Source organism: Toxotes jaculatrix, chromosome 20 (genome assembly GCF_017976425.1).
Source record: "Toxotes jaculatrix isolate fToxJac2 chromosome 20, fToxJac2.pri, whole genome shotgun sequence".
Classification (NCBI taxonomy): Eukaryota; Metazoa; Chordata; class Actinopteri; family Toxotidae; genus Toxotes; species Toxotes jaculatrix.
The window spans coordinates 20,212,045-20,238,122 of record NC_054413.1 but is presented as its reverse complement, the minus strand read 5'-3'; the positions used below and the strand labels follow the sequence as shown (position 1 = coordinate 20,238,122).

The window sequence follows — 26,078 nt, the reverse complement described above, 5'->3', positions numbered from 1 at the left end:
GTCTTAGTGGTTAGCATTTGTTTAGCATTGCGTGTTACAGCAGCATTAGTGTAGTTTCCCTCCCATATGGATTCAGCCTGAGGGACCATCTGCCCATTATTATTTGCCTCAATGGGCCGAAACGGCACCATAATCTTTTTAACAGATTACCTTCTTGTTATGGGTGAAAAAAAAAAAGACGGGATCACTGATGAAATCAAGTTTTCATGAAAGGTGTGGTCCTTTTCCACAGAAACCTGTTGACTGTTCTGTTTGCTGTGACCACAGAACAGCGCCGGCTGCTTCTGACCGGCCTGCAGGGAGGAGGGGGGGAGAGAGGAGAGGGGGGGAGAGAGGGAATCCATGGCTCGTTTCACCTCCCTCTCCCTGTTATTCTGAATAATGTCAGAGACAGTGGTTGGCACGCAACACGAGGAACCAGCGTTCGGCTAAAGTGGAGGAGTGTGTGGTACTGCAGGCTCTAACATCTCATGCAGGGCTGCAGCAACACTAAAGTACAGGGGTAGAAAACTAATAATTAGTCCCTGAGTTGTTTGACTTGTCTCAAGCATTTCCTTTTTCAGTATGAATAAGCAGGAGAGTCCAAATAGCTGCTGCTTTGTAATGAAAAACATGTGGTGGCAGAGGTAGATCGTGCAGGACAAACACTTCATGCCTGTTTATTCTAAACACTGTGAGAATAATGTCTCGGTTTGAATGAAGTGGATTTAATTTAACAAACAAAAAACAATAATAATAATAATTAAATTGCATGAATTAAACCATGCATGAATCTGAAGCTTTAAATGTTTCCAAGCTTCCTGTTTGTTTTTGTTTATTAAAGGTCTGAATTTCAAATGTATCTGTGGTTAAACTGAAAATCAGAGTGATGGGCTTTACAAATGTGCACATAAAGTTTCCTATTTAAGTCCAAGCTTTTGAATCTCAGACTGCTCGTGAAAACAGAGATTGTGTGAGTGCAGAAATAGAAGGCTTGTGCTTTATTGTGGCCAGGTGGGGTTCCTGAATGCAACTTTTATTAACCACAGGCTCCTTGAGAGAAACAAGCCACAGCCGTCCTCATCAAAACAGGAATTCAAGGAAAAGCTATTTATAGAGACACCGCGCAAACACATGCATGCATGCAGGGGCTGATGTTTCTGTAGTAAGATATGAATATTAAACACATGCAGTAAAATACTCATGGAATAATTCACATTTTATATATTTTTATTTTTTTGGTTGTGCAGGCCCAACAACAGAGTTTCCTCTCAACTCCCACAAAATACGCTCCCACCTCTGCACAATGTGTGTACATGTGTGTTGTCATTTTCCCTCCAGGCAGGGTTATTGCTGGGATGTATGTGACTCAGGGAGGGAGTTTGTATCCTGAGTTCACCCCCACTGAGCAGACCGAGGGCCAAGGTCGGCGTTTGGCCGGTGGAACATGTCAGATCCACGGCAACGGCAGGAAAACCGGAGCGTCTTGTCTTCATTTAGAAAATACACTGTTGCATTCATTTGGGTTCAGTCAAATAAAAAGCTTTCCCCCATAAACAGCTCATATCACGCAACGCAGGCCTGAATGCTGCGTGTGCGTGTGTGTGTGTGTGTGTGTGTAGCACATCATTCTCCTTGGGCCTCCATCCATTTGCATTCTGTTAGTTTTTCTAATTGTCTGTATAAATATTGCACCACGCCGGCCTTATGTTGTGGTTAATTTTCCCAAGGCCTGACAAGCTGAATTTAGGAGTGTTTAGACAGCTCTTTAGTTCTGTGTGTGTGTGTGTGTGTGTGTGTGTGTGTGTGTGTGTGTGTGTGTGTGTGTGTGTGTGTGTGTGTGTGTGTCTCTTCCACTGTCTTCATCAGAAAAGCAGTTTTTCCCAGAAGACAAACATCATGCTCACATAAAACATGTGCTCCACGATCAGTCATGTTCTCTATTTATAGAAGCAATTAGATTTTTTTTAGATTATGATTGCTATAATAGTCCTGTGTGTGTGTGTGTGTGTGTGTGTGTGTGTGTGTGTGTGTCTGTGTGTGTGTGTGTGTGTCTGTGTGTCTCTGTGTGTGTGGAGAGCACGTGGCGCCACTTTAATGATGCACCGTGCCGTGGAGCCACATACAGTAGCGGTGTACACGCTGTAATGAAGTTGCCATACGAGTCTGTTTTGCCCGCGGCCTCGTGCGGAGACGCACAGCGCGGCGTCGCGAGCGTCTGCCTGCCAACCAAAACAGAGAAGTGGAAACAATTGGGTTTACATCCCGACCTCCGGCCCGTGTGATCCCGTTTGCTTTGTCATAATATCACTTCCCCTTCACCTCAGTATGTGGGTGCAGCAGCTCCACAGCCCCCCCCCCCCCCCCCCCCCCCCACCCTCTCCATCACTCACATGATAATCTCCTCTGACAGATGAATATTTCTGATTCCTGCTCTGCGTCCAAGGAAAGTACTTTCTGTAGATGTTGTTGTTTAACGGACAAACAGAATTGCTCTAAATCCTGGCGGTCTATCCTCTCACATGTAATCTTATATATCACAGTGGAAAACAAACTATTCTCATCCAAAACAATATCAGAAAGATTATAGCCCTCAATCCAACATTAATATTGCAGTCAAGGATGATGGAAGATCGACTCAGCGTAGTTTAATGCTCATATCTGGAACAGAATTAAACAAGTGTGTGTGTGTGTGTGGGGGTGGAACTCTGCTCCCGTTTGTCTTCAGAAAATCAGGAACCAAACAAAAAGCTGTTTTCTCTTCGCCACATGTCAGGAACCAGAGCAGAGGCGAAGCAGAGAGGTTTGGATTTAGACAGGGGCCGAGATCCGGACATTTCTGATCTGTGGCATAATGAAGCATTAGCTTCCATTACAGCGCAGGCTTAACCTTTTTGCGGAGCACCATTGAGCGCTCGCCAGCAGTCATCAATATTTAACAGCTGTTGCTATTATGAAATTCTTTATGGGCTAATGTGGCTCGCCGGCTTGCACGCAAGGCCTTGGCTGCGCGCCAGCAGCCTGTCAGGAGGAAGGGGGGGGGGTTGACAGACGGCTCGCTCGCGTGACAACCAGCCCTTGATCATCCAGCTTCTCTCGCTCTCTCCCTCTCTCTCTCTCTCTCTGTTGGTGTTGCTCTCTCCGCTGTGGATTTCCTGTGCTTGCAGAGAGAGAGAGAGAGAGAGAGAAGAGCTCTGAGGGAAGGGGGCGGGAATAGGCAAAGGAGGTGGCTGTAAGCCAACCCAACCTCAACACACACATATGCACACACACACAGTTTTCTCTACTCACGCAAGCCTTGTGGGAGGGAGGGGGGAGGGAGCGCTGCGCTCGCATGTTCAGCTCTTCAGCTCTTCTTTACAAGCGAAACACACCACAGAGGATCAGCTGCCAAAAGATGGCACCAGCGCTGCTGAGATCAGGGAGACGGACGATGAGGATGTGACACATGTGAAAAGCAGAGAAAATGAGTTTGGACAGATTCGCCTTTTATTGGTGGCTCAGGATGTTTGCAGTGCTGAAGCGAAAGCAGCAGTAATAATAATGCAGAGTGAAAATACTCCTGCAGTAAAGATGTTTAAGTAAAACTTCAGAAGTTTTATCAAATCACAAGGAAGAGAAACGAGCCCTGTAAATGTTATTTAACCGTTACATGCTGTAGTATTGAATTATCATTACTTATACAACAGCCGCACACTCACGAGTGGCAGAGCTTAAAGCAGCACTGACCACCTGTTTGACTGGATGTGGAGCTGCATGTGTGCAGGCTGCTGGTTCCAGCAGTGTTGTGTCTATGAGCAGCCATGTATGAACACATGGCTGTGGACCTGCAGTATCAGCCGCCATCATCTACCGTTCCAATCCAAGTGCAGGCTCCTCTTGTAGTCATGCGACTCTTCAACATAATGTCATGCCATCTTTGAATCTCATGCTCTAATGTACAGGAATGTACTGAAATATTCATCTGTGCGTTTTTCATCATTTTGTGTGACATTTCTTTGTGTTTTGTGTCCATTAACTTCAGAATAAAAGCATGTCAGTGACACTATGGGCCCACAGAGACCACCCCCACCTTCACCACTCTCTCTTTCATGGAGGGTTTCTTTTTTCTCTTTTCTGTTTTCTCTTCATAGTTCTCTTTTTCAGCTGTTATTGATGGTGTGGGAGGAAGTGGCTTCTGGAGAGGGTGCTGAAAACAGGCAGACGCACTGAAACTGTGCTGTACACATCCGAACGCTTCACGGCCAAACTCACCCCCTACAGGCTGCACAGATTAATGCCTGATTAATAAGGACCGTGTCTGAAAACCACACACAGACACACACAAGCACTCACACGCTCCTGTTTTTCTGATGTGCTCGTCACTGACAACAAGCAGCAGTGAAAGTTCAGTGTTTACCTGCTGTTTCACCTTAACAGGAGCAGGAGAGATCATTCTTACAGCAGCAGGACGAAGTGATGCATCACAAATCTTTTCACATTTTATAACCAGCCTTTACGGATCATCCCTCATCTTTTTCCACCACGTTCGTAATGTCACATTATCTCTCTTGTCCGCTGCAGCCTCTCCTCCGAGGTTTCCTCAGATGAAGTCCTGAGGCAGTTGTGACTCAAACTGTGCAAACTGAGTCGTACTGTAGCTTCATGTTTGGTGGGTGGTCCCTAATATTTTGTGTGCTCAGTGGAAGTGGAGAGACGGACCTGGCCGAGCGAAGGAGCTCGACACTTTCAGCCTCACCCTTTGGCAGCATCCACATCCCACTACTTTTTACTTAACACCCTGTCCTCACACAGAGCACATAAACGCCTCGCCATTACCTCCTCTGTTTTCCTTTTTAGACCAGAGAGGGAGAAAATAGAGGCAAAGAAAAGCAAACCCCAAGACACGAGCGGTGGTGAATAAAGCCTGTATTGTTGGCAGAGGAAGTGCCGGTGCCGATAATTAATCATCCCGTGTGTTTGTCTTTCCTGACGCCGCATCCTCTCCAAAAGCTGCCGTAAGAGAGAAAACAAAAATACATGAGGCGTTGAAGGAGGAAAATAAAGAGGCTTATTAGATTCATTTCCCTCTGCAATGCTTTCCACTGGTTGGATGATATTACGGTGATTGAAGAGAATGGTTTTGTGTGTATGCACGGCTGTCTGACTCTGTTTGTTTGTATGTGTTTGCACCTAGCGGAGGTGATGACAAAATACTTAAAGTTATTACTGGCATTTACGGGTTTATGAAGCTGCCTGTCAGTGCTTTCATCAGCCTTTGACCAGATTTATTATTTCAGTCTTTATTTCCACCTATAGCATGAATGAACCTGCTGTTGTGGATGAGAAATAAATGATTAAACATGAAAAAAAATTAATCCAGACCAAATGTATGGGAAAAAACAGGCGCATTAGCTTCGCGTGCTTCAGAGTGGAATTAAGAGTAGAGAAACTCTTCCAGCGTCACGAAATCGGTTGTCGATCGCCTGCGATGCTGAGTTGAACAAAGAAAGGGTGGAGAGATGATGGAGTGGGGGTGGGGGGGAGGGACAGAGGACAGGAGATGGTAGAAGGTTAAAGGGGGAGGAGTGGAAGCTGTAATAGGGTTGTTTGGTGGGGGGTGGGGTCTATACGAAGCATCGGAAGATTCATACATACATACTTAGATAGTTTTCATAATGAGGCTGTGGTGTGTGAGTGTGTGAGTGTGTGTGTCTGTGTGTGTGTGTTGCGTGACTAATCTGTGCCTGCTACAATGAGTGACGGAGCGAAGGGCTGATCTCTTGGAGTGAGCCACATGCCCCCTGACAGCACACCCATAAGAGAAACACGCAAACATGCCTCCAACACGCAACACACACATCACCAATGCACATGTGACAGTTCTGCACGCCACAGCCATATAGGCTAATTGCATGTGTACACACACTGGCGTGGTAGGTAGGCCCTACTGTAAGGGGAGGAGCATATCGTATGGAGAGTGGTTGATGCAGTTTGACTCAGACCCGTACGAACTTCTCAGAAAACCCCACTCTGAGATTCATAGGTGAGGTTTTCACATAAAGGTCAGAGGTCAGGCTCAGAGAGCAGCGACACTGGAACTGGAAAGTCTTGTAATTTAATTAGTATAACTTCTGAATAACTTCTAAAGCTGTAAATAAAACTGACCTGACCTACTTTTACAGGCCTGTGTTTGTTGACAGCACAGTAAAGTTCATTTGAACAAACCATTTCAACCAATTAAAAACTCAGATTCAATAAAAAAGAATAAACTGCTATTTTTTGCAGTGGACACGAGTCTGTGCTGCGTGAGCACCTACATGTTCCCATGTTAGTGTCTGTTCTGCCTCTTCCCGCCGCTCGACGAGCCCCCGGACGATGCTGTCGTCCACCTCCCTCTGAACCACTGAGCTGTCCACGAGCATGTGGCTGTGTCGTGCGAGAGCAGTCCTTGTTTTGTGTTGTTAGACGGGACCATCACACAGACTAATACCTGGCAGTAGTGCTGTGCAGAGGGAGACGGATACAGTGAATGTGTCCGCCACATGTGTGAGTGTCGGTCCAGCTCTCTCGCTGCTGTATCACAGGGGCTGTGGGAGAAGTGGTAAATCACAGAGTGCTTACTCCTGTCCTCTGTTTTCTGTGTGCAGCAGTGCAGTGTGGTAAACATCTGACCTGTGTGAGTGCTGCTTTCACTTCGCAGGGCTTTAACGCAGCAGATATGAGCACACACCTCTGTCTGTAAGAGGCTGATATAACTGTGTGTTGTTATTTTGACATCAGTCCCTGGAGCCATCCTTTTTACTTTTTTGTTTTTTTTTATAGCAACCCCAGAGAAGACGTCCAGGAAGCACATCATCAGCACAGCATCCTCTAACCCTGAACCCAGGAAAGAGAGTCTTCCACCGGGAACCTCCGTCAATGAAAGCAGCCTCCTCCTGGAAGTAAGAAACCACATGGCTGTTGTTTGAATGTGTGTCTTGTGTAATATTTCTGTGTGTGTGTGTGTGTGTGTGTAACCATTGTCCATGTTGACTTGTGTGCACAGATACTGTCCTAAAGATCTAAAATCAGCTTTTATTTTACTGGTCACTGTCAATGAAACGATGGAACAGTCAGGAGTGTGACCTGGGAAAGGGTGGAGGGGTGTGTGTGTGTGTGTGTGTGTGTGTGTGTGTGTGTGTGTGTGTGTGTGTGTGTGTGTGTGTGTGTGTGTGTGTGTGTGTGCCCTTCGCCCTTTGCCCCGACCCCCCTTGCAGAGCTGTGGTGTTGCGTGACATGCGGGTGAGACGGGGGTGTCGGAGCTGATGAAGCTGCTCAAGCCGCCAGTGACGTACGTGTGTGTGTGTGTGTGTGTGTGTGTGTGTGTGTGTGTGTGTGTGCATCTGTCTGAATGCATGCAGTGGTGTGTGAAAGTGAGCAGCAGAGAGTGAGAAGAACACACCGAGCCTGTCAACAGTGATCAGTGCAAATATAAGAAGTGTGTTTTGTCAGCTGACCTCTGACCTTTCATCGGACTGGAACCACACATTAATTATCGGTGAAACTACTTCACTTCATTCTGAAGAACAGACGTGATGGGGACACCCTGCTGAACAACAACACACACGATGAAGATACGTTGTTTGATTCCCGGATCGTTTCTGTTTGTGTTGGATGCATCACAGCAGACAGGTCGTTATAATCACACACACACAGCAGCAGCTACATAGGAACGGCCCGAGCATCAGATCATCGTCGCTCTCTCAATAATCCTAATGGCTGCCTGTCAAACAACAAATTATGACACCGATCATTGGCCGACAACTGTGAGTGCAGACACGCAGAGCGGATCCGCTGATGCTTCCGTTAACGTGTTAGCTGTCCTCAATGGGACCGTAAACAAAAGGCCAGATCGACCGTAGTGATGTGCTGCCTCCCGTTGCGTGACTCAACCTGTGCTGGGGCCTCACAGACATTTGTGTGTTTGGTGGCGTTGCATGTGCCTGTTTGTATTGTATTTTAAATATATTTTCATATAAATACAATAGATAGAACAACTAAATAACCTATAAGGCACAGCAGTGTTTTGTTCCTTTGAGGCTGGGTTGTCAGACTGAGCTGTGCTGTCTGACAGCCTGTGAAAACCTGCACTGTGTTTGAATGGAAACAGATAATATGATGATGTTAAGCAGCACGTTAACACTGTTGTTGAACATCTTAACATTTGCCAATTAACACAAAGCACAGCCGAGGCTCATGGGAATGTCTTTGTTTTGCAGACATTTTTGTCAGAAACCAAAGTATCTGACAAACTGAAATTTTAATCTGAGTTCACTGAAGTTTTTACGGCTCATCCGGAGGGAGACGTGGAGATCTTTACAGCAGTCTGTCCAAACGCCAGCTTCATGATGGAGCTAGAGGAAAAGTCAGGGGATCAGCAGAAGCATTAGGATTCATATTCTGGGCACCATGAATGTGCGTATTGAATTTCGTGGCAGATACTTCAGTCTGGACCAATGGGCTATGGCGATGGGCTGACGGACTCTGCCTGGAGACGTGCTGCTATCAAGGCTCAGAACTTCAGTGAAGATCAGAGGAAACTTTTAATTATGTCCTGCAAAGTGTTTGATACAAGAAACTTTTATTATGGTGGAATCTGAACCTCACTGACTGATATCCAACATTTTTCCAAACGTCGCTCAGTTTATCAGAATCACATGTCGCTCTAACCTGTGTGTAGGATGTGAGTGTGTTCCCGGGGGGAGCAGGTCTCCATGTTTGTCATGACCTCATCGTCGCTGCTTTCATCTCACTCTGACAGATAGACAGCAGGAAAACCAAAGAAACAATGAGACGAGGCTGCCCCACCACCACCATCGCCCCTCCTCCCCCCTCAGCCCCCCACCCCCCCCCCTCCCGCTCCCCTGCATCCAAATTCAGTGAACATATATTTTATTTTGGGCTCTGCATGCAAAGCGCCTCTTAAGATTAGTAAGTCAAAGCTTTCAGTCTCCCAGGGGCGGTTATGGGAGCCGGGGGCGCTGTAGTTTCAGATATGTGGCGGAGCGGGCCAGCAGCAGGTGCCTGTTTCCATTACCTAAAGGCTTTAGTATGTGAGGAACTGAGGGAAAAGAAAATGGAGAAAACATACAGAAACAGCATGCAGCACAGAGCAGCCAGCTTCACTTGGTTTCTGGAATTCTTCTCTCTCTCTTAAAGAACAAGAGCTGTTCCGATGCACTTTTACAATCAAAACAAAATAATAATCATTACAGCCGAACAGTCATTTTTTCAGTTGCTCTTTCCAGCTCCAGCTCGTATCTGTTAAATAAATTGTAAATGGGCCGTCCCATTCCAATATAAATGATGGGTGTTCCCACAGTGGTCTTGGACGTGAAGAGTAAATGCACTTTGTTCCATGTTGGAGCGAGTCAACCTACAAAATATACCGTTTTCTCCCGCTCATGCTCTCTCAGGTCACGAGTCCAAAGCCTGTTCGTTCCAGGAGAATAAAAATGTCAAAGTCCTTTAAAAAGAAGATGCGATGCAGAAATTTACTGTGGCATTTCAATGACTTGGAACAGAAACGGAGAAAGGTGAACTGGCTAAATAAACCTAGATGAACCCACCATGTAAATTCTGGCCTTTTCATGTATGTGGGACCTCATAAAGGCAGCATCACAATCCAGTACATTTTTATGTCCATTGTTTGGACACACATCCCAGATCACTGAGTCATTAGAGCTTCAGATTTCCCGTACTGTGTGAATCAGAATCAGAATAACACATGCTCTGTGACCGGACCGGAAAAGTTTAAGTACCAGACACACATACGAATGAATCCCATAAATTAATCAGACAGATTTGGGGCTGCATCACACAGCACAAAGCTACACCGCCTGAATCCCTCATCCCACTCTACACACAACCTTTGGTAAGTTAAGGTCCCAGATCCTGAGAAACCACACCTGTTCATCTTTTCAAATCCACTGTTCTTATAATAAGATTTGGCCTGGACGTGCTGTTACCTGATGTTTGTACAGCCCAGGGTGACCAACATATTGGAAACTGTACTGAGACGCACTGATTCCACATTCGGTCCAGAAGGTGCTGCACGCCTTCGGTCACAGGCACATAAAGATCTATGAAACCCGGCGTGGAAAACGCGTGCGTGCGTGCGTGCGTGCGTGCGTGCGTGCGTGCGTGCGTGCGTGCGTGCGTGTGTGGTCACCCTCCCACTGGACATCATGAACATGTGCCAGTTAAACTTGTCAAACAACATCTGCTTCCACACCACAGCAAGAACCTGAGTCAGGGTCCCATCGCTGCCCCCCGCTCCCCACCCCCCCCCCCCCCACAGTGTGACTCAGCTCTCGGTTTTCGGACGACAGATGAATCTGTTCGCAGACACGTGGTCAGGGTGGAACATGTGCAGTGAGCAGTGACTGCTCAGCCACTCAGGTCACTGCAGGCAGAAACTGAAAGAGGGAGATGCAGAAGAAAAGAGAGTACGAGTGTGAATTTAGAGGCCACAGGGATATATATCACGTAAAGCACACACACACACACACACACACACACTCTCACCAGGGAAGACCTGCACAGTCTCGCAGTAAAATAGAGGTGACAGATTCTGGCAGCCGGAGTCACGCAAGTCAAGTAGCCTCGCTGTTGTCACGCTATCATAGCTGTGCACACACACAGGGGAAGACCTCTCCCGCTCTTCCACATCTCCTTCCTGTTGTGTCATTTTGCTCTCTCACTCTTGCTTCCCTCTCCCTCCATCCATCCATCCATCCATCCATCCATCCCTCCTCGTTTGACTGAAGCCAGTTATGTATTTATTTAAAATTTTCTTTTTAATCAACACTTGTCTGTGTAAGCTGTGCAGGCCAAACACATTCTTCCCCCTCGTGTGCACAGGATCCAGGCTGTGTTTGTGTGTTTCTCTGCTTTTAATCAGTGTGTTTAGTATCACAAATCAAAGCATGTTAGCAGTCAAACAGACTTCATCATCAAAGTTTCTGACTTATGAAATACATTAGTTTAAAGGGGAGCAAATTAGTGTGTATGTCATCTTCAAGTTAACTGCTTTCAAAAAAAAAACATGAATCTAAATTCCTCCAGAAAATATTCTGAGAAGTCTTTCAAAAGCAATATTTGCATTACAGATCACAAAGTTTTATTTGGCCTCCTCAGCTCTGTGACCATCTGTCTTTCATTCCTGCCTCAGTGTTGTATTATTCTATCTTTTGTTCCATTTTTACTGTTATTTGCTGTTCTGAGAATTATGGAAAGAATGATATAAATTGAACATCGTGCTATAAAAAAATCTGGCTCCAGTCAAGCTCTGGCTGCGTTTTGTCTCTGGCTTAAAAAAAAGAATAATTATACAGTAACGACTGTAGCCACAGATAAATAAACCCCCCTGACTCTTACTGCTGGGTGCAGGCCTCGTGGGAATCATGCCACCTGAAGTTAGCGGTTCAGAGATGGCACGGATAACCTTCAGTTCTGTGTTTGTCAGTTATGTATTTGTTTCACTTGAGTTTATTTTCTGCATGAACTGCCCTGAGTCACAGCTTATTCCTGTCCCTCTGTGTGTGTGTGTGTGTGTGTGTGTGTGTGTGTGTGTGTGTGTGTGTGTGTGTGTGTGTGTGTGTGTGCGTGTGTGTGTGTGTGTAGTCTCTGACAGGCTTTGCCTTGGTGGTGAGCGGTGATGGAATGGTGTTTTATGCCTCTTCAACCATTGTGGATTATCTGGGATTTCATCAGGTGAGTTGTGCTCAGTAATAAATGTGAGTAACCTGCTGTTTAATGAATGTGTGACTCTGTATGATGATCAGTGTTTAATGCCAGGATCCTGAAATGCAGACAGACAGACAGACAGTGTCATCTTTCAGTCCACGTTATGCCACACGTCTCTGAAGAAGACAGAGTGCTGTCAGTGCGTCCCTCTGCACTGAGCCGGTCACATTATCAGCTCCATTTATCAGGCTTTTGACAAATTGTCAGTCCCCTGCCTGCGGCTGAGGTAACCCGAATCCATAAAACTATTTCAGGAATTTAAGCACCTGACAGAAAACAGTGTTAATATTCACCTCGTTGTTTCCTGAACGTTCGGTTTCAGGTTTCTTTCTCTGTAAGAATTAGTTTGTCATGTTGGGAAATATGCATGAACACTGGAAACAGAGGGAAACTGCTGCCTCTGTCCAAAGGTAACACAATCTGCCCAACAGCTAGAGCTCAGTAATAAACACACCAGCTGTTTCCTCCTGTTTCCTCGTGTCCGTGCAAACACGGGAGTTTTCTCTTCTAATCAAACCAAAGAAAGCAAATACGCTTATTTCCTAAAGTTATACCTTCAACAGTTTTATTATTATACAGTAAATTCACAATCAAACCATGTCATAGTTTTCATCATATTGGAGGATTGAACGTTAACTTATTACAGGTAAGATAATAAATCCACCCGAGCATCCTCTGTCCAGGTGCTGGCTCCACACGGGTCAGAGATCTGAGCTCTGCTGTGATTCAGCAAGTTCCCCCGTCTCTCTTTCTGTTCTCCTGCATCCATCGCTCCCTGCTTTCTTTTCCTCTTCATCCCACGGCTAATGAGCCAGAGTAAAAACTCTCTCTTTCAGTCTGCCTCCCTGCTGCCTGATAACTCTGTCTAGAGGGCAGAGTGAACCATGAGGCCACAGAAGGGTGAAGACCTCCATTTCACCCTGAGATACAGTCTGTGGGTGTCTGCGTGTGTGTGTGTCTGCGTGTGTGTGTCTGCATGTGTGTGTGTGTGTGTCTGCGTGCGGCCACTGATAAGTCACAAACGGTTTAGCTTCCTTCGTCTCTGGCGGCAAAACCCAGCCAGTCATTAATTATGGATGACATCAACACGGCTGTCCTGTCCTGCCATGCTGAAATCAGCCCTCTCCTTCCAAACCATGAATAAAGTGCTTTTCACTGTTAAAATTCCTCCTTTGCCCTCATGTTTGCTCACACACACACATACGTGCGCACACATATGTACGCACACACACACACACACACATACACACAGCAGACCGGCATGTTGAGGTAGAAATGGTTCTGCTACAGTGCTCCCATTTGGCTTACAAGCAGGCGGGGGCAGTAACCCAGCACCATGAAATTGACATGAAAACCAAAGTGGTCCTGCCACAGTGTGTGTGTGTGTGTGTGTGTGTGTGTGTGTGTGTGTGTGTGTGTGTCAGTAAAGACAGACAAAGGAAATTAAAACAGTAAGGTGCACACTGTGGGATGTGTGTATGCGTGTGTGTACTTGTGGCTCCATCAACAGTTTTCAATCTGGGATTTCTAACATTTCCACACGTTTCTGTTCAAATCAGTAACAAGAAAACTTTGAAAACGCTGCAAACTTTGGTGGTGACGTGAAGTCGGCCCATGTTTGGCACGTCTCGTGCTGTTGGACGTAAACAAAGAAATCCACAGCTCTGCTAACAGCTCTGTGAGGGGCCTGTCTGACTGAGCTGAGCAAAATGTGTGTGTGTGTGTGTGTGTGTGTGTGTGTGTGTGTGTGTGCACAGAACTCAGATTGACCACAGCAGGTCACTGAGCGTGACAGTATGTGATCATAATCACTTCACACAGTATTTCTAATTCAGAAAATAAGAGACGGTGTATTGACGAGCAACAAGCTTGGCTGTGAACCAAAGCATCCCAGCATGCAAAGCAGCTCTCTTTAAATGCTCACAGATCATCACGTTATATTTCAGACTGTCATCAAAACACTTTCTTAGACTTTCCCACATGTTCGGTTCCTGCAAAGGAGCCATTGGTTGTTTTTAAGTCACATAGTTCGCCTTTCAGGCCTTGACAACATGTCGCATAATTTTGAGCCCACAACTGTAGTCAGAAGGACACTTATCCCTAATATACCACAGGCAAAAAAAGAAAAGAGAACGCTTCATAAGTAGCACCACAAGAAAGCCCTGGAGAAGAGCAGAAAACCTCCACTGGCCTTTGATCCCATTTGTTACTGGAGCAGTTAGCCTTTGAAGGTCAGCGAAAATATCACTTATTCTCCATTTTTCCTCTTCTTTTCCTCTCTGTGTTTTTTACGAGAAACATAAACAATAGTCACTCGATCCGTCTGTCTGCCTGACTGCCGGTAGGGAACCAAACCACAGGACGAAGCGCTCGCCGAAGACGGTGGGAACAGATTGTGTTTTCAGAGGCAGGCGATCAAAAACCCTCGCGTGCCACCAGTGTGGAAATTATGGAGAGAGAGCAGGGAGGAGGGAGAGAGGGAAGAGGAGAAGGTTAAACATTTTAGTGAGGAATCTGTCATGGAATGACAGAAAGCACAGCTATTGCTGGAAAAGAGAGAGAGGCATGACGAGAGTGGGCTGGAACCCGACTCACTGTGCTCTGTGTGTGTGTGTGTGTCTGTGTGTGTGTGTGTGTGTGTGTGTGTGTGTGTGTGTGTGTGTGTGTGTGTGTGTGTGTGTGTGTGTGTGTCTGTGTGTGTGTCTGTGTGTGTCTGTGTGTGTCTGTGTGGGGAGGGTGAGCTGGGCTGGACTGCCGTTCGGGAGCCGGTGTCACGCGATGTTTGACAAACACAGCTGCCCTCACTGGCCCTGCAGCTTCCCTTACTCTTACTGTACAGGCTAAATGCTCCTGCCTGTGTGTATGTGCAGGCGTGTATGCATGTACAGTAAGTGTGCGTGTGTTTCTGTGACTTCCGCTGACTTTGTGTGTCCAGTACAGTCCTTGTGTGTGCGATGGGGGAAGTTAGCATGCTCCCTGGGAGTCCTGAGGCAGACTGAGTGTATCTGAGCAGCACTGACAGGAACCCCCCCCCCCCCTCCCAAACAGCAGCTACCAGCTGCACTGATGGCACTGAGCAGCAAAGCACTCTGGTCCAAAGTCACCGTGTGGATGATGCTGTCAACACGCAATCTCATGTCTGTTAAGACTTTGAGGAGATCTAAAAGCAGAAATGTGTGCGACCATGAAGATGTTTCACTGAAATATTTCCCTGACCAATGAAAACCTTCCCCACAGACTGACGTCATGCACCAGAATGTGTTTGACTACATTCACATAGACGACCGTCAGGAGTTCAGACGCCAGCTCCACTGGGCCATGTGTCCTCCTCCGCAGCAGGGGACGTCGGCACACCAGGATGGCCATCTAGCTGCAGGGACTGGTGAGAAGTTCGCTGGGATGGGGGGGGGGGGGCAGGTCCCTTGAACAAGTTGTGTATGTGGTGATGGCGTATCGCCTTCTTAGTCAAATGTGAAATGATTTCATTAAAACTTCCATCTTGAAAATACAAAGGTAGAATCTATCAGTGTCATCATTTACTCACTGATACCATTAAGTTACCTCAGCAGTGTTATCCCATGATAACTGACATACTCTTTGTAGATCTGCTGTTGAAATGAAACGATTCTCCTCCTCCGTCTTTCTCCAGGTGAGGAGTTTGTAGTGAGCAGCCAGTTTCACTCTCTGGAGGCAGGGGGAATTCCTCCTGAGCTCTCCTGCTTCCTCAACAGATGTTTCATAGCCAGAGTCCGATGCCTGTTGGACAGCACCTCTGGATTCTTGGTGAGTGGTCTGAACCAAACTACCAGCTAAACTGTACAGAAGCTTCAGTGCATTAAAGTTTGTTCAAAACATAAAAAGTGAGCATTGAGGAAAAGCTGCCCGCTCTCTGGGAGAACACCCAGGCCTGTAAAAAGTATTATGACCCCTTTGGTGCAGTGAAACTTCATTTTTAATCGTAGTGTGCACAGTTATTTATAGTTGCATTGCAAGGCATTATAAGGTAATTGGGTGCCTGGACACAGCAGCAGAGTAGGAGCCTGGTTCATCCCTCATGGCTGTGACTAGAGTGGTTTGGAGACCAACAGTGGAAAAGCTAGAGGCCCTGATGACAGAGCAACGGGAATATGGGTTTGGACCGTTCGGTCAGGGTCACCGGAGTTCAGTGTCACCCAGTCCGCTCTGCTCTGCCGGCCTCACAACAGGAACTCTACATGGCAATTTTCTGATATAAGCTGGAAGCTTTTGTAGCCAGGCAGTGATCAAATATTGGTGAGATGCTTTCCTCATCAGTCAACATAACTGCAGCAAAGACACACGTTAGCATTTAGCTACATGTGCAGCCTCACAGAGCCACTAACATGGCTGAAGATCTTAGTCTTGTTTAAATACGAATGTGTGCGATGTGGTCAGTGGTGTGTGTACTGTTGTTGTTCCTGCTTTGTGTACATCTTGGAGTGATGAGTGACTTCTCCTTCTCTTTTGTCCCAGACTATGCAGTTCCAGGGTCGGCTGAAGTTCCTCCATGGGCAGAAAAAGAAGTCGGCCTCTGGGGCTCTGATGCCGCCACAGCTGGCTCTGTTCTGCATAGCTGTACCCCTCCTACTGCCCTCCATCACTGAGATGAAAATGAAGAACATGTTAATGCGGGGAAAGAACAAGGGAGGAGGAGGAGGAGGGATTATCTCTGCACTGGAGCATGGGTAAGAGGGACAGAGGCCTCATACATGATCAGCATCCTTCCAACCTCAACAGAAACTGGAGGGACGATGAATATTCACACTGTGTCGCCGTGTAAAGCCACTGATTGTTTTAATGGGGGTGTCATACGCTAATTAAAGGTCAAGCTTTTTAACACAAACTTGATGTCTCAGACCGCGCTGGTCCACAGTTGAGGTTTGATGCATTCTGGCACCTTGTTATGGCCTCTAGAAAATTACACTGACTGGCCTGATGGGGGAGCTAGAAGTAAAGGTCAGGATTTTAAAGCCTGAAAGGCCACGGCCGCCGCAGCATCAGTTAAGTGTTGTTGAAGCTCAGACTTCAGATGCAGTTTGTCACCAATCAGCCCACGGATGTTTTCGTAATTCATAAAGGGTGACATGTTTACTTTGTTAATGTACATGTAAAATCATGTCCTGACACGGGCAGAGGAAACACTGTCACAGCAGTGTGAGGCTGCTAAAAAATACATGTGCATCAGCCCTCATCTGTTATTTATTCATTTCTAAGTTACATATGTTATAGAGATACCGGCTTATTACCCAGCAACAGCTTCATCAACACACAAGCATTTACCCTGAGACCCAGTTACCAACACAAACACGAGGCCTGTCCTCGCCCAGCAGGCTCTGACACCAGACCGAGCGAGCTGGACGCCTTACCTGTGGCCAATTAGGAGCAAATACATGTCTCAGCCTGGATGAGGCCCTGTGTGCTTCATGCATCATTAACAGCTGTGGGAGGCTGAGCTGAAGTCGGCGAGCAGAGGCCTACCACCCCCTCTGCTGTTCGTTCTCTCTCCTCATCACCCAGAGCAACATGGACAGTGTCAAAATACCAATTACTTATAAGTGGACAGCAGCTTGGTTGGTTAGATGGGAGGCCATCAGGTTTCTTAGGGTGAGTCTTCAGTATGAGCAGACTGCTGTGTGTACATACATGGCACCTGATTTGAAGGAAAAGTACAACAGGTGAGCTAATGTGACGTGCATCTTTTCCCATAATGCACTTGAAAACATGTAAATGTGTATTTTCCAATGCAATGTTGTTGAAAAGACACAAATTACTGCTGCTGCTCCAGAGCTGCTGTTGTTATCCCCTCATTATCTCTGATCAGTGTTAAAGTCCAATTCATTATAACCAAAAAGCCTGAAATAGACTTTTATTCATAATGATGATGAGTGTAGAGTTTAGCTTTATCATCTTGAGCCTTTCTGATATGAGCTGTATTAAAAGCATCCACTTACATATTGATCAACATATGAACTGCATGATGGGAAATTCAGCGTGTTCGTTATCACGGAGTCTCCACGGATCGATCATGACTTTCACACGGCAGCAACATGTTTGCTGCTGCGGTGTTTTCATTGTTCTGCCTATAAACTCGGAGTGCTGCTCATCGTGGATGTGTGGGTTCTGCATGTTGACTCTGTTCTCAATTTACAGATGAGACAGATCCCGGAAAAGATGAGTCACTTTTGGATCGATCCTCTGACGAACTAAAGTGAACCAAACCTAGATATTTGTGCTCTGAGTCACTCGTCAATCAGGAGAAAAAAAAGTTTTTGTTTGTGGACATTCCTGTACGGATTGTGAAACTGATCTGTCCTCTCGTTCTGTGACTAATGATCTCATTCTCTTTCTTTTGACCCCCCCCCCCCCCCCCCCCCCCCACCCGCCTCCCCCCTTTTCATGCTGTCCCTCCCCCTGACAGTGAGCGAGGGGAACACCTCCGGAGACACTCCTTCAGTGGAGGAATGGGTGACATTGCAGACCCTCTCCTCCTCTCGTGTCCCACTCCTGGCGGTACCCAGCGAGGTCACCACACCCCCTGGACCCCGCTCTCCAAAGACAACCTCAAGTACCGCCCTGATGGTTACTACAACCAGGAGGAGCCCCTCAACTACTGCAAGTCCTCCATGGCTTCCCATAAAGGTCTCAGCCCCGGCCTGGGTGGCGGCTGGCCCCTGCGGCCAAACTCAGGTCCCCTCAGAGGGGGCCAGGGTGTTGGCTACATCCCCTCCAACCGCCTGAACAAGGCCGGTCAGTACGGGAAGCCATACCGCGTTTCCCCGAGCTGCCACAGCAGCAGAGGTGGAGAGGTGTTTGTGTCTAAGCTCTACGGGAACACCCAGATTCCCACAGACCCGGACGGCTTCTGCGTGGACCTGGTGAAGAGCGAGAACGGCTACGGAGAATGCTACGATGGCCATCTGATGCCCGAGATGCCCCCCATCAAGGTAGAGCACGACTCAGACTCCGAAAACGGTTGCGACGCCTACGGGCGACCCTGGGCTTGCCGCGACCCAGACGCCATGGACCGTCGCTATGGTAACGGGATGTACGACCAGAGCTCCGGCCTGCAGCTCAAATCAGAGGCAGATTATTATGACCCGCAGTACTCGCCCTGTCAGCGAGGCAAAGCAGGCATCAGCCCGCCGTACAACAACGGCAGCTATCACAACTATGCAGTCAACAACAGCGGGAATAACACGGCACGTCTGTTGAAGTGCGACAAGGACCTGGGACACAACGACAACAGCCAGTTCAGTCCTCAGAGACTCTCCCACTCAGACTCTCTATGCAGCAACCAATCCGTCAACCTCATGGACTCACACGTCTACCCACAGGACCCTCACAAGGCCTACATGCACCCGGACTACAACAAGCACGGCACTTATGAGTTCAAAGGTCACGGCCTGATCCATTCGATCAAGCGGGAGCCCATGGACTCCCCACCGTGGCCCGAGAGCGGCCATGACATAAATCAGTCCATGATGGTTGGTCCAAGGAACGTTATGCCGTGTGTGATGAGCACAGGACACCACAAGTCCAGTCCCTACATTTATATGCCGTAAGACTGACCGGAGCATCACCCACACATGCACACAACCGCAGGTAATTACCTGCACACACACACACACACACACACATAAACAATCAGTGTGCATTCTTGTGCTTTGTATTATTATCGTTTTCATACACATGCACCAGCATAACAAAAGGACAGTCTCTGATTATCAGGATTCGGAGGATGTCAAGCGCCTCTTCGTTTTGGTGAAGAGGTCACAATCAAGGCTCAGGTTCTAGCGTTAGCGTCGTGACAATCAGAAATAAAGTTTTTAATCCAGTTTGCGGATGATTTAGATGATTTTGTTTTTAAAGAATACATTTTGTAGTTGGTTCCAGGCACTTTTGGATTTAGAGACAATGAGACAAATTATGTCTAGAAACACCGTTTCATTGTGTTTTATATGTTGTGCACACCAGGCTTTCGTGGGAGGAACAAAGATTTTGCTGTAAAAAGAGACTTTTGTAAACTTTGTACACAGGAGATGACTTAACACCTGCTACCAGGCTTATTCAAGGGAGAAGGCTGATACATGAGAACATGCTTAGGAGTCAGTGATTACAACTTACAGCATAATCTGCCTCGAAGATTTAAAGGAGCTTATTGCTGGTTTTGCATGTTTTAGTGCTTTAACGATACAGGTGTTCTAAACTATACCTGCTTTTTTCATTACCACCTCCAGTGATGTATGAATGGAAACTACTGGTTTCTATGCATTTGAGTTATTAAATCAACATGCAAACACAGGAAACTGACTTGAAATCCACTGCAGTAAAAAGAAATGTTTGGTCAAAGTTACACAGTGGTTGCAAGATTATATATTTCACCATCCACGCATTGAAGGACAAAGATAACTGATACTGAGTGGCTGCTGAAAAACAGGTTGTAATGCATGACTCAGCAACATTCACGTCATTTTTTTCACATCTGTGTTTGCGCTGAATTCGATTTTCCAGGAGCATAGCTTACAATGCAATCCTTATGTCAGAGCGTCCTTGAACACACCATCAGGAATGGGTTTAGAAACTGTCCCTGTTCTCTGCAGAGTCATGGACAGTGATGGAGAGTAAATGCAGTTTGTAGTTCATGGACCAAAACATGTAAAACTCCTCATATGGCCAAAGCTTTAAGTAGATTCACTACATGTGTTCATGAAACTAGGAACAGTGTGATTACACAACCCTCAACCACAAACCTGTGGCTCCAGCCTGTGTCCTGCTGAAGTACCGCTGAGCAAGGCAGCGAATTACAGCCGGGCCTACAGGCACCGCTCTGCGCTCGCTCCTCGGCTCTGACCTCGGTGTGGAAGGAAGAAACAGAAAAATGAAATTCAGAGCGCGCAGTAAAAAAAAAAATTCAGGTTGTCAAAGGCAAAACTGATTTCAAAGAAAGGCGCATGTAACATTTAACACTTGAAACGTGAGAACAACTCAATTCAAATCACAGCAGAACTGACCTTTGACCTGCGGAGCCTACGATGAACCTGGACCTAAGAAAAACGTTCTGCACCATGTTAATTATTTGTTTGGAAAAGTGTTTGACTGAAGTGAAGGAAAAGAGTCTTTAAAGGTTAAAAGGTTCGATGCTCATTCTTCTTTCAATGCGCACAACGCTCTCACCATTTTCAAACTCCGGTTGAATGTACAAATCATTTCTGTCATTTAATGTCAAAGCTAATGTTGTACAGCTTGGATCAACGCTTCAGCTCGACGCAGCCTCTCGCTGCAGATGCCGCACACTTCCTTTGAAACAAACGCACACGTCGTCTTTTCAGTCGGAAAACATCAGACATTTTCTTCACAATCAGTGTTTTTTTGCACAAATTCATTAAAAGCACCAAATTGATTCGATGTCAGTCTCGGTTCTGTGACGCTACTGTAGTAGTTCCTAAATTGCACTACTGAGAGTAGTTGAGTTGAAGTTCAGCCTACACAGACAGGTTTTTAGTCGACACGCACAACTCTTCTCTATGGTGTCACTGTTTTGAATTTGTCCTTTTCTCTTTGTGTGTGTTCATTTCAATAAATGTTTGAATTCGTATTTATTGTAAGACGCAAACGTGTATAATTTAAAAACGACAGTTTTGAAGGCTTTTCTGTTCCACTGAGGTCAGTGAATATGGCTTTTTTCTTGCTCTTTTTTGATAATTGTTAAAAAGACTCATGCTTGTCTCATGGAGGAGGTAGCTGCAAGGTAGCGAACACAGTGTACATATGCAGTGTCTTCCAGTGTTTCTACGTGTTTTTGCAAATGGAACTTATCTATTAAAAGACCTTTCTTTATATGGAAAACCCGGGCCAAGTGTTGTTCTTGATCACAAACAAGGCGAGTAACATATGAACATGTGAGGGCTGAACATTACACAGCTGTAAACGACAAATTCCTGGTTTAAAATGTGTGACTTCAGCACATGTTGCTCAGAGTAACATTCAAATCACTGTTTCATGGTATAAAACACATCAGATGCACAGACAGTTTGAACAGTGTCACCAAACCAAACTATGGTTTCCTGCTCTCGTAAACCTTCAAACAAAGAAAAATTGCCGAATTATATTGTTCACTTAACGTCCTTGTCTCTTTACTAGCTTTTGAATTTTTCACATATAGCAAACGTGGTCTCATCCTTCAGATTTGTGTCTCTATTAATAATTAATATTCAGCAGAACAGGATACAGAGTATCTCTAGCCACATTGCCTGTATGATTAATGTGCTGTAAAGTTGGCATGACAGCTCCTTCACACGATCTGGGAAACTTAATACTCGTCTCTCACCACTGGGACAAGGGCCGGAGCCAGGGGAACGCTGGCATCCATCGAGAGGCGGAGGGCAAGAAAAGAGGCAGGCGACAAAAAGAGAAAGAGATGTAACCGTAAAAGCTGTGGTGAAATCCTGGTCCTCAGGATTCCCGGGAGAGCTGGATTTCTGTTCATTGTTCCTCTCTCTGAACAGGTTAGCAGCTTCAACATCGCACAGTTTGGATGTCAAATAAAAACTGCATCATGTCAAAGAGAGTACAGTCTCTGTCACAGTGCAAGTTTTATTATATAGATTATAATAAGATTATTATTATTTAAATATTCATGTTGAGAAACTGCGCTTTTATTTCTAACTATTTAAATATTAGGTCCAGTTTATATTTAATAGCCACCATAAGTAACACTGAGTTCCCTTCTCTGGCTCTACCTGGTCAGGTATGACAGAACAGGAGGAGAGGAAGTTCTTTGTATCCTCAGTGGAGTCTGACTCCAGAGCTCAGGACCAGTGGAGGCACTGACTGACTCACCCTCACTGCACTGGACCGCTCACTGGTTTCTAACAAGCCTTTCCACTGGCTCCACAGCTCTCATGGTTCCTCCCACTAATCCCTCCCAGAAGCTCCTGTTTGTTTCCTCAGTCAGAGTGTAGCTTACAGGGAATTACAGGATACACCAGGATCAGTTAGTGCAAGGATTTTACTGATTGGGATTGTGTGTGTGTGTGTGTGTGTGTGTGTGTGTGTGACCCACATCTAATGTTTATTTGTAAATTAAATTAGAGCCAATCCTGTTATGATTATCACATCTTTGGTCATATAATATAAATAATGACTGTTCCAGGACCAGCATTCACACATCTTTTAAAAGAGTTAGGCTCTTTGTTTTATTATTATTCTGTTTAACGTACAACAAACAAACCTGAGAAAAAGTGACCAAAAAAGATTTTTTCAGTTTTATTCATTTCTCCTTTGTTTCCCACACACTCCTACAATATCAGTGTTTTACTGGGAGCTGATTCATACCATGAAATTACAGTAAAACAGCTTCTACCATCAGTGGATTTTACACAGAAGCTGAGGTTCATATTCTCCTTCATCAGAAACCACCAGTCACTCACTCTGCACGTTATTAATCATGGACGCCAACATCGGCCTAATGTACGCGTTGACCTGTGAATCAGTATGTCAGCGTCACATCAACACTGATTATTACTGAGAACAAATCAGACCACAGACGATTGGTTTCCTCAAAGCTCGGATTTCTCCACGTGCAGTTCACGGCAGCACAGAGCAGCGTTCGTGGTTCCAGTCTGTGCTGGATTCAGTACAGTGGCCCAGTCACAGTGACAGACAGCAGTGATCCACACTGTGGTGCTGCCTGTTGTGTGAGGTTGTACCCTGCAGGACTGACTGCACCAGGTTAGCACCAACCACCAGAACATAAAGTTTCATTACTTTGCATCTGTGATAGGAAACCCTATCTGTTTTAGTTTCATACCTCTGGAAACACAGGAAGGTTTCTGTAAAGGAACTTCTCTGTTTTCAGAACTTCTTTTATCGGAGGAAATACAGAAAAACTTTTAGTTTTTCAAACTAGACTCAAACTCAGACTCAACTCAGAATTTTAAAAAGGATAATGAAACACACACCACTAACTATGAAGCTGTGTGGCGTAGCTCTTCCCTGTGACCTTACAGGGATCAAGCTCCATAACATGAATTACACATGCAATTGTGTCTCTTACACACACACACACACACACACACACACACACACACACACACACAGCTAACTGTGTAGTATCCTCCTCTGTAACTGGTGACGTGACAATGAACTTTAAATGTTTAATATTCGTCGGCGTGCACGCAACCCTCCATCACGCCATCTGTAATGACACTTGTTCAGCACATGGAGGGGAAAGGGTGAAAATGGGAGGGGGGGCAAAACCTGGAGGTGAGAAAAGAGGAGTTTGCTTGGGAAAAGGGTGAAAACAATGAAAAGAGCACATCCAATCAAAAGAGAGGAGAGACTGCTCAGGGCAACTGTAGTATAAGCAAAGTGTTTGATGCTTGTTGACAGCTGTATCTGTGAGGGGGAGTGTGTGTGTGTGTGTGTCTGTGTGTGTGTCTCTGTGTGTGTGTGCAGACCAGGACCTATAATCCTATACCATGCAAGGTTGCGTGACCGTTCATACCCCACTCTTTGCTGCTCCGCACACCATTTGTCCTAATTGGTCACACCGACTCTCTGTGTGTTTCTCACACACGCTAACACACACTCATACAGGCAGATGCACCAATGCATACACAGACACAACAATGTCCACAGCTCCTCCACCCACATCCCCGGTGACAATAAGGAGAATCCTTGAGGGTATGTATCACAGACACGCATATACATACATATACACGCATTCACATTATCATGCACATATACACACACCCTACTAAGCATATGGAAGACAGTCACGCAATCCCCCGCCCAACAACCTTACCACTGCTTCACTACACTTAGCTAATGGACAATAAACAGACCACCTTGCCTTATTGCTTTCATTTGAAATGGAGTTAAACTGGATAATATGTGAATAATGGAGAAGTGGACAGTGAGAACAGAACTCTCATACTATTGAACTGTCACTGTTCAGGTTCACAGCTGGATGTTTCAGACATTTACCTGTTACTTCTGTCTTCCTGTTAGGACTGTTTGTTGTTGATTTCCTTTTTTTTCCCCAGAACTCTCAGTGGCTACATGCTCAGGTGTCACACCTGACGTCAACATGTGAATGTTGAATATTATCATACTGATACTTACCCCCCCAGTAACTACAGAAGTAGCCCCTGGGGTACAAGTTCCCCTGGTTGGGAATCTGTGCTCTAAAAAAATATTTTTCAGTCCTAAGAATGTAAAGACTCATCTGCTGAATGCGCTGGTGTCCTGTGTGAAAATGAAGTGGTTTGTGTACAGTATGTGCCCAGCGGCGACCAGCCAGTTGAAAGGTTACTGAGTGCAACCTGGTGATTCATAAAGTAGATATGCAGGCAGCAGCTGACCGTGAGTCATACACATCCACGCACATATGCAACACACACACACACACGAAGACAAGCTCCTTCACTCACACACACACACAATCAGAGTGCTTTACAAAAATGTCCCCAGAAAGACACTAATTCAACTGTGACTACTGTAAATCTCACGTTTTCTTGCACAAATTCATGCATTCACACCCATACACGCACACACGTACAGTTCTTATCATCATTGTTACATGCTTCCATTATCGGTCCTGTGGGCCAGGGCCAGCAAACATGCTCAGAACCCACAGGACTTAAGAGAATGCTCTAATAATTTCCATGTGAGATTAGGGGAAAGCACAGTGAGATTATGGAGCCACTGCCAGCACTGTTTGTTTTGCGTTGTGTTCATGCTCTAGTTGACTGATTAATCTGTGAAGGTTACGCAAGGATGGAAGCTGATCCGGCCTCTCCTGCTGGGAAATGCTGCCACCTGTTGGTGACAGCTGCGCACTGCAGCTGAAGAAGAGTCATGTACAGAGTCAGACACATCTTGTGATAAATTATCCGGTGACAGTGACCAGGCTACAATTTGTACAGGCTCGCCAAAACTGGAGCAGAAGATTGGAAAAATGTCGCCTGGTCTGCTGAGACATTCAGATGGTAGCATCAGAATTTGGAGTAATCGACATGAAAGCACGGATCCACCCTGCCTTGGATCTACGGTTCAGGCTCCTGGTGGTGGTGTAATGGAGTGGGGGATATTGTTGAGCCTCTTAGTACCAACCGAGCACCGTTAAAAGGCCACAGCCAGCCTGAGTGTTGCTGCTGACCATGTCCACAGTGTAGACATGACTAACAGTAAAAGTTCGATGAAGAATTCGGGTTGTAATTTCTCAAAAAAAAAAAAAAATTAATTAATTTGCTTCTAATTTTCTGCGTCACGTGAACAAATTTGTCATTTTAAGTTTACAGTGCTCAACG

General features: G+C 45.9%; 1 protein-coding gene across 1 annotated transcript in view; it reads left to right on the top strand.

Annotated features, from left to right (window-relative positions):
* Window positions 1–21,605, top strand: part of ahrra (aryl-hydrocarbon receptor repressor a) — a 59,105-nt gene extending 37,500 nt beyond the window's left edge. The window contains exons 4-9 of the mRNA XM_041065365.1: window positions 6,784–6,902; window positions 11,626–11,715; window positions 14,986–15,130; window positions 15,398–15,531; window positions 16,240–16,451; window positions 18,185–21,605. Of these exons, the coding sequence (XP_040921299.1) occupies window positions 6,784–6,902; window positions 11,626–11,715; window positions 14,986–15,130; window positions 15,398–15,531; window positions 16,240–16,451; window positions 18,185–19,328 (1,844 nt within the window). The 3' untranslated portion in view covers window positions 19,329–21,605. The remainder of the gene's footprint in view (window positions 1–6,783; window positions 6,903–11,625; window positions 11,716–14,985; window positions 15,131–15,397; window positions 15,532–16,239; window positions 16,452–18,184) is intronic.
* The last annotated feature ends 4,473 nt before the right edge of the window (window positions 21,606–26,078 follow it).